We start from the raw sequence: 9861 nt of genomic DNA on the forward strand, positions 1-9861 counted from the left end.
CACTTTTTCCACAGGGCCATGTAGCTTTGGATTTTTTTTCTTCCTCATTAATAAAACCCTTCATTTAAAAACTGCATTTTGTGTTTACTTGTGTTATCTTTGACTAATGTTTAAATTTGTTTGATGATCTGAAACATTTAAGTGCGGAAAACATGCAAAAAAGTAAGAAATCAGGAAGGGGGCAAACACTTTTTCACACCACTGTATGTATTCATTTTTGTACATTTATGGGCAAAATACCTTTCTGTACAAGTCAAAGTATGCAAATTTATCTGATGTATATATGGAGGCCAGTGGCTATCCAAAATGTTAGACATCAATCTAACTTAGTGATGACTATTCATCAAATCAGACCATCAACTTTTGAAGTACACACACAGTTGGTAGTGAAACACAGAAAGTTACAGAGGTCCATGAAAGCAGCAGCTACCTTTGGATTGAAGTATGTGTCGATGAGTTCCTGACCGCACTCCTTCCTCTTCTCATCTGGAGTCACTTCGTACTCCGCCTGCAGAGAAACAAATCGAGACAAATTGAGTGTGAGAGGCAAGAGGTGACCATCAGTTGCTACATGAGCTCTGTGTATAAACTGTATATAGCACTCACCTCCCTGGACTCTCTATGGTCCAAGAAAGTGTTTTATATCGAATGGCGTTATGGCCGAGACACCAAACTGTCATCAAAGAACTAGTGGTCGCGAAGGCCGACTGTTGCATCGCCACACAAAAAGTTGTACTTGAACACACTGCAAAAACTACAGCCAGTGGCCAACTAGCACGTACGTTCTGTGCCTGCATAAGAGGAAATATCTCCTTATACCAGCAGGAGGCAGCAGTCTGTAGGAGTTTCTCAGTCTGCGTTCTTGCGTACTTGTGAAACGTCATCAGTCGCAGCACAAGTACTGTTCCAATTCAAAGTCTGCATCCAGCCAAGTACAGTCCAAATGCCCGGATGTGAACTTGCTCTGCCCGTTCCATCGGGGATGCATCGGGAGGTGACTTGTGTGGACTCTTGACAGCCAGGTATCCCAGAATGCATTTCTCACAGACCAGCGGCAACGGCAGCTGTGTTTGGGAGTTTGCACACCCGAGTCGAACTTGCCAAGTCCAAACTCCCAAGTGCGCAAGTCCGAACTTGGGGTACTTGGTATTGAGAAACGCCTTGTATTTATCACACAAAAAGGGAAACCTGAAGACTGACAGGACGGATTCAAGATGCTAGTTAGCGAGTTATAGGGCATTAATGACTTTGATTTTTTTCAGGTCGACTTATCTGTCAATAAAGTCGAAGTCAAGTCGAAAAGTCATTTGATGACATCATCACATTGACACGGCGGAGGAAAGTGAAGTATCTCACACACGTGATGTGTGTCTGTCACTCTCAGGCCCCGAACATACTCGGGCGGAACATACGCGGAACGGACTCTGTGGAAGTCCGCGCGGACTCAAAGCGGACGTCCGCAAGCCCTGTGCGCGCAAAGCTCAGATTTTACGACCGCACGGACTCTGCTCCCCACCAGTGACTGCTCGGCATGTATTTTTCACATCGCAGGGATTTTTCACGGACATTTTTACAGGAAACTACAACGCGGAAGTGCGCTCGACTATGAAAGCCCGAATGACTGCGGACATTCCTTGCGGAGTCTGCTCCGCTAATAGTATGCCCGAGTATGTTCACTTAGTCAAGGATAAAGTATCAGCGTAAGCCAATCAGAGGCAGCGACTGCAATCCGTACACAAGCACAGAGAGAGAGAGAGAGGGGGAAAAAACACACGACTTGTCGACTCCTCCCGGGGGGTGTCGACTTGTGCCACTGACGTCAACACGTCGACAAATCGACTTTTCTGTTAATGCCCTAGCGAGTTAGCACATCAACAACACAACCTGATGCTGAAAGGAACAAATGATATTTGCAAACAATAACACAAACAATCATGAACCATTTCTGCTTCAGAGCTCAATGCCTAAAAAATGATTTTACCTAACAGAACATGTTTATCTTGATCTGACTCCCTCTTGACTTCAGTTGTTTGTTTGCTTCACTCACTTCTGTTTCTCTCTTCATGCATTGAGTTGAACTGCCAGTCAAAGTGATTTCATTCACCGATGGGCTCTGCCAGCTTCAAAGCCGACTCAACATGCTAAGTTGGCTGAAAACTGCCAACAAGGGCCAACAGTGCGGGACACACTGCAAAAACTAGGGCCAGATACTCACCGACAGCTGTCATGGCCCGACAGCCGTCTGTTGGCTTGGTGTGTCAGGGCCTTTGAGGAGAGCATCCTTAAAATGAAGGCATATCAGCACAAACAGACTTCGATGGAGGCCAAATGAAAGACAGCAAAACGTCTGAAAATTCTTCCATGAGCTCAAGAATGGATACAAGACGTTTGGATAATGCTGCACAGGAATTTTCAAAAAGTTTTCTGACGTTTTATAATCTCTTTTTGCTTCCTTTCTTTCGGCCATTGGTCAAAGTCTGTTCGTACTGATAACTTTACAGGCACCATAGGAAGCCTAGGGATGTGTGATTGCAGTATTTACATTGTTTTGGGTTGAAATATTCTTTGTGTCATGTCATCCAAATGTGTAAACGACATGCTGAAGTTGAAGTTTAGCAATATGGTTAAAATCAGCATCACAGTATGGATCTGAATTTTTGACCTAATAAATACAAGTGTATGCAACGTCATAAAATGTCAAGCATGTCAAAAACAGGTTGTATGTGCACGTGAAAACAACAAAAGCTTCAATTACTTCTTGCTTTGTTAGTTCTGAATTAGCTTGGGATCTCTCATTTGGACTACTTGACATTTTCCACATGATGACACGATCTGATCATATCATCATGATAGTGTGCTGAAAGCCAATGAACAATAATACTGAATGATTGCTCAGCTGCGCTTCCAGCTGTCTGTGTGTGTCCACTGAAGACCTCTGAAAGGCCCGGACTTCAGAAAACCCAATTTAAGATTTAATTGACGAGTTTTGGGAGGCCGGTTCCACACCCTGCAGTACATGAACTGATTGTATCTACTCCCCCTCACATCAACCATCCCTCTGAATGACTTGCAGTAAACTGAGCCTGCCTGGAAAACTCCAAAGTGCTTCCTCTCCCCTCTCACAGCGAGAGCCTGTAAACTAATGCTAAGTGACAGCGGAGACAGTTCAAATCTCATTTTCCCCTCTCCATCTCGTGCTCTTGCAGAGTTCTCATTGAAGAGACGGGAAGCGGTTGTGGGGTAAAAGAGAACATAATTGCTTCGTATGTGAGTTGTATCCGCTGGACGACTGAGAGCTGTAAAGCAGTTTGGCTGAGCTGGTCAGTCAGACTGGAGCCTCGCCGCCTTTGCACAGACAGACGGAGAGATGGACGAGGTCTTCATCAACCTCTCCACCTCCACTCATCACAGCTGACATCAAAGGAGTTACTGATCACTGGTCAATCGATAGGCATACGTGACATTTCATTTCACACATCAGAGACAGGAAGGCTAACAAACAGAATCATCTCAAGTACAACACTTCCTACAGGCTCTTTTCTCTCCGTGATTATGATTCTGTCCGACCTGAACTACTCAGAAACTCATGTTGTATCAGCATTTAAAGCTAAAACACAATTAAAGCTTAGACTTTCAGCTTAGCAGCGAGGATCTAGCGATGGCATTTTCCAGTCGGAATATAAGACATTATATTTTTTCTGGGTGACAGATTGGCTCTATTACATTACAGAACTAAACATTTATGTGTTTACATCAGCTGATTCTTTTAAAATGGAGAGAGCACCAGTACAGTATGATGCCGGCTCCTACAGAGAGTGAAGCATCATGGGTTGCTACTCAGCTGCCGTGCGTTCATTGCATGTCTTCAAAAGGCAATCAAGTTTGAAACTTTTTTTTAGCACTAATTAGCAAATATTAGCACGCTGACACGACAAGTGCAAGTACCTAAAAATTGTACAGTACTTGAGTAAATGTACTTGATGCAGGGTGTCTATAGATATGACCTTTTTAATACCACCTTATATGAACTTCCACCTCGGTGGAATTGTGACAGAAAATATTTAAGACCCATCAAATCTGAATTTAAGACAATTTACGACTTTTTAACCTCTCTAACTCCGCCAGGACACCGACGTCCTCGCTCCCTCCCTCCTCTGTTAAATGGTATCTCACAGACGCACTACGTCATCACACCATGTGATGTTTGGTATTGCCGGATTCAGGAAGCTCTCGACTTTTCAAAAATAACATCGTTTTTCTTTTATTTATTATGTATTTCGCACCAGAGCAGCCTAAACACACAAAGTCCAAAATCACGATGAGTGGTGCCAAGTCATGTCATGCCGTTTTTCGATGGGAAAAGTTAAACGATTACTTGCGATCTTATGCGGAGCCGTTAGCAGGCACATAGCTGTTTTATAAAAGGTAAGACTCTCACTCCTACCACTAGAAAGTGGGATCATAACTTTCACGTTTCATATGGCTTTATTTGGTGATATTTTATAGTGTTTCTGTGTCATAAACAACATCAGCTATCATAATCACACCTGATTTCAGTAAGGTACAATGTTTGAAGCTGGCTGAGTGTTGTTTGATCACNCCCATTACTCTGTCTCTGTATCACCTAGAGTGTTTCTGACACTTTCAGGGAGTTTTCTTTCTGGCAAGACCTCATGCATGCATGTAGTCAGAGTTGTTCAGAAGCTACAGACATTTTAATTTGGGTATGTCATTTTAGGCGTTTTTGCTACAGAATGGGGGTGTGAGAGCAAGAGCTTTTAAGGCCTTATATTAAGATAACTTAATTTGAGACATTTTAGACATTTAGGACCTGTAAACACCCTGTGATGTACTACTTTGTTTTTTATACATAATTAATTGTTGGAGGGTGTCTGAGGCTCACGATTTTCATTGCCAATGATTACTTGTCTGTGATTAGTTGTGTTTTCAACCCAATGTAGCACAAATTTTGACCGAATTTTCAGAAAATCTGCAAAAGAAAAAGTGAATAGGCACAGTTTTCCATCCACTGCTGTTACATAAATATTGGGAGTTGGTTCATTGAGATAAGGGGTGGGTGGCGCTGATTCTCCAGTCAGGTGCAAGACGATGTAAGTAAAAGAGCGCTTGTTAATCCTCAAAAGAAGGAAAACAATGGATGTATATTAACAAATAGAGAGACGGCTAAGTGCTCTTGGAAGAGTTCTGTTAACAGCCCTGTTTGTATAAGCTGTTAAAAGCCATCCAGAGACGACAAAGTGAGCTTGCAGTGGCCGATGCAACGATGGTACGTCATCATTTATCCAAATGTGTTTCCACTTGTTTGCACTTAGTCACATTTATCTTTTATCGATACACTTTTCCACCTCCCTCAAGCGTAAATATTTTTTTGCTATTTTGAGATTTTAAAATGTTTCCACTCCAGTTTTTTTTTTGTGCACATATTGAAAATGGGCATTAAACAGGCGGAAGGAAACTGACCTACTGTTGTGCATATAATAGAAATAAAGAACTTGAACTTCCCACTGTTTTGTGCCCGCAAGACTGAAGGAGGAAATCATGGTTTATCACTTAATAACTGTGCATTCAAAAAAAAAAAAAAGTGAAACAGCATCAATGGGACCAAACACACACACACACACACACACACACACAACACACCAGTCTGGTGGGAATAAAACAAGAGTGTGACTGAACATTCCTCAACTGAGCCGAGCGAGCAGCGAGTCGTTCACTGTGACAGATGAGGTCAACAGAAAGTGTTTGTGAGTGTGTGTGTGTGTGTGTGTGTGTGTGTGTGTGTGTGTGTGTGTGTGTGTGTGTGTCTTGGATACGAGGTAGAAGAGAGGTCAACACGCTGACGCAGTTTTCTCTCCAGAAGTCAAGAGTTCCTGTATTTCATTAAACAGATATTAACATCCACTTCCTCCTCCTCCTCCTCCTCCTCCTCCTGAACTCCAAACTTTAAGAGTTTGATGCAGAATTTATGCACAGTAACCTGAAATGCCTCCATGGCCCTAAATGAGAACTAGCTAATCAGTGAACAGCTGGTTAAAGGGTCAGTTCACTCAAATCACAAAAAACATTTTCTTTTCTCATAGAGATAGTTTTGGTTTTATTTGTGCAGATTTTTAGATCTTCTGCCTCCGACAAGGTACAATGGAGATTAACTGAACTTAGTTTGTTAACATTTAAAAACCTTTACTTTAAGAAAAAGTGTCCTTGTTACTTTGAATGATCCACAGAACGTGCTATGGACAGTTTTTATTGGAAGATTTCTTGTGGAAAAACGGTCAGCAGAACCACATGGATCATGTTGGAACACGCTGATAAGGGACGTGTTTTGTCAATTAAGCATGAAGACTTCAGAGAGAGATGTCTCTAACTCTTGGGCCATAAAACCAAAAAAATCTAAGTGAGCTAATTGAGAAAATGTTTTTCATCATGAAGTGACTCTTTAATCCCCGTGCACATTTTTATTATTTTTCCTGCAGACGTTTTTATGTCAGTAAACCTTCCTTTGTGTCGGTGTTTTCTTTCTTTATATGTGCTGTTTCTTTTCAATTTAAGAAACTCGTCCCTTGCCGCCTTTCCATCCACTCTCACCCTTGTCTTCATCAAACCTCTTTTTTTTTGGATACCTGCCTCCTTCCTTCTCACCGACGCATGAGCGTGAGGCTGATTTTGAGGTGGGAAGAAAACAACAAAGCGCCCACATCCCTCCCTTCCCATCCCTTCAGTAACAGGAACTGAGGAGCATTTCGAGGAAGAAACACAAAAGTCCTTGAGACCCCCACTGCCCTCCCTCATTCCCCCCCACACACACACACACACACACACACACATACACACTTCATTCCTTTTGTCTTTCCACACTAGTGCTCATGGAAAAGGGAGACAAAACTCCCCAGCACAAACACACTTCCAGCAACAAGACAAACACCCCATCACACTGACACACACACACACATCTTACCACAGCATCCAGGAACTTGACACAGCGTCTCAGCTCGGGTCGAGTCTCACAGAACTGTCTGAACAGTAACCGTCCGATGGGCTGCCGCTCACAGAGGCTGCTGTAGTCCTTTTCTGCAGAGACAGAGAGGAGACGGAGTTGATTCATGAGCTGCATCAGTACAGTTATGTTTCAATCAAAATGTGTCGAGCAAGTCTCTACAAAAGAAATATAAATGAGAGCATCTTTCCATCAGCTAGCAGCATTTCAAACAGGGTTTAAAGTGAAGGAATAAAATAAAGGGACATTTATTTTATTCTCTGGAGAAATTCTCTGGAATATTTATGATACCAAATATAATATCAGGGCTAAGAAACAGTGGCGCTACATCACACAGCAAAATGAGCCAGGTAATCATTAACTCTTTGTTTAGTTTATATATTTGCACAGGTAACAATGATGCTTTTAAGTGCTGTGCTAGTGAGATACAAACATGTTAACTGCTGCTAATGGGCAGAGCTGCTAAAAAAATATCCAAGAGAACGCCACAACAAGCTGCGCAAAGTTCAAATAGTTTGTTTTGAGTCTGAGACCATGTACTGTATGATGTTTGTGAAATAAGATCACATAAAACTTTAAATATCACAAGAGAAATTGCGGTGCAAATCCAAAATACATGCCAAAATCAGGTTAAAATCAGGTTCGGTCAGGTCAGTAAGAGTTGGCTTTCTGACGATTTTTTTCAGGATAAATTGCTTCATTAGTTTGCATCTAAATTGTCAGAAAATAGCAAAAAATATTATCATTAAATCAAAATAATCCTCAGTTAGTTTTTCTGTTTATCAATTTAATGATTGATTAATTATTGCTTTCAGCTCCAGGTGAGAATCTTCTCTAATTTTCTTAATCTTCCTTGCACTGTATTGTCCATTCAACACTTTTTAATAGTCCAATTCACAGGTTGAATACCACTAAAGAAAGGCCTGAAGTAGCCAAATCCAACCAGGGATTTAAACCAACATACTTTTATTAATAAATCTATAATCCACAGAGTTGCATAAACACAATGATGTGACAGGAATTTGACTGACTGAGAGAAGTGCAACAGAAAATAACAGTGAATGACGCCAACACATTTAACAGTCAAATATCAGCACAAAGAGCTGCTGGTCTTATCACCCACTCACCGATAACATTTGCATAGTCTCATTCACAGGAATATTTTTAATAAAGGAGCAACGGAGAACTTCTATTGACATCTGTGTCGGAGTCATGCGAATAAATTGTGGGACAGACGGAAAAAACGTAAGAATTAAAGTCCAAATGCTAGTGATATTTAAAAATGAAACATTGACATCATACTTAAACACACGATGATGTAGTATAGTGTTTTTATTTACATTCTCACTTCTTTTCCATCCCCAAACACCACCCGGTTGCCTTCTCACTATCCATTAAGTCTCTCTCCTCTCTACTGAGTGGAATTCATTTGCCAAAAAAGAGACATAACACACAATAAACAAAGTTAAAGATGAATTTGACTGATAGCATTTTAGCATAACAATACCTTTTTTTCACATTTTCTTCAGATATCGTGATAATATCGTTATCGTGAACTCTTTCTGCCACGATGATTGCGTAGTGAAAGTCTGATGTTATGCCAGCTCTATCTCAAACTAGGGATGTCCCGATAACTTTTATTTTTCATCTGATCCAATACCGAGTCCTTTATTTTGAAACCGAGTCCGATACCGAGTCCGAAGAAGAAAAAAAAAGAGAATGCATCCAAGTTGTCCCATAAGGTTTGTTTTTTATTTAAATAGTATCCAAAAAGCTTATCGGTGGTTCAGCAGCACAAAATGTAAACAAATTCAATTCTTCTTCTTGTCTTCAACAAACAAAATAGGCCTATATCTTTATACATTGGAAAGCAGAGGCAACAATGAACAACATAGATGAAAAACCTGGCCATTTTTGTTGTTTTGATTCCTCCGATCTTTTATTACTGATTCCGATTTTGTAAAAATAACGTGATCGGAGCCGATACTCCTCCCGGTTGGACATGCCCGGTGTTTCTGGGGCCGCCCCAGAACACGCTGGAGGGATTACATCACCCGGCTGGCCTGGGAACGCCTTGGGGTTCCCGCGGAAGAGCTGACGGAAGTGGCTGGGGAGAGGACTGTCTGGGCTTCTTTGCTGAGGCTGCTGCCCCCGCGACCCGGACCAGGATAAGCGGAGGACGACGAGTACGAGACGAGTACGAGTACGAGTACGAGCCGATACTCGAACTGATGATCGGGTCGGGACATCCCTATTTCAAACTCATTAAAAAGGAGAAAATAAGCGATAAACATCCTTTGACAATCTTATAAAGTATGGCTGCAGCAACAACTCCAGTTTGACAGTGGTCATAATTATGCAACCTGCTTTCCAGTGAGGTTTTGGCAGTTGGAAATAGCGACTGTCAGAGAAATCAATGGAAATGTTTCAGACCTGAAAGATTATTTAATCAATTGACAGAAAATGATTAGAAATTATAGGAAATATCGACAATCAGTTGTTCAAATGTGGATGTTTTCTGTTTTTCTTCTTCTTTTGTGTGGTAATCTGACTACTGGTTGGACCAAACAAGACGCTAAGATGTCATCTTAGACTCTTGGAACTTGTGATTACCATTTTTTCACAGTTTGCTGACATTTTGTTGACAATTAATCAAGTAAAAAAAGGCAGATTTACAGATAATCCTTAGGCCTCTAGTTTCGCAGACCGGGTGAGGCGGAGGCGCAGCGCACCTGCGCTTCGCCAACTGGGTGTGGTCAGGCGGATTTTGCAAGTTTGGCACACCGTGCGCGCTGGCGCAGCTACTCCTCTTTCCCACCTCCGTCCCTCCTACCTGCGCAAGTCAG

The 9861-nt window shown here is 41.7% G+C and overlaps 1 protein-coding gene across 1 annotated transcript in view; it reads right to left on the reverse strand.

Annotated features, from left to right (window-relative positions):
* Positions 1–9861, reverse strand: part of grk6 (G protein-coupled receptor kinase 6) — a 75856-nt gene that overhangs the window by 34652 nt on the left and 31343 nt on the right. Inside the window, exons 3-4 of the mRNA XM_050040561.1 lie at positions 6977–7089; positions 431–508 (exon numbers count right to left, since the gene is read on the reverse strand). Of these exons, the coding sequence (XP_049896518.1) occupies positions 431–508; positions 6977–7089 (191 nt within the window). The remainder of the gene's footprint in view (positions 1–430; positions 509–6976; positions 7090–9861) is intronic.

The sequence above is a fragment of the Epinephelus moara genome, chromosome 3, assembly GCF_006386435.1.
Source record: "Epinephelus moara isolate mb chromosome 3, YSFRI_EMoa_1.0, whole genome shotgun sequence".
Lineage (NCBI taxonomy): Eukaryota > Metazoa > Chordata > Actinopteri > Perciformes > Serranidae > Epinephelus > Epinephelus moara.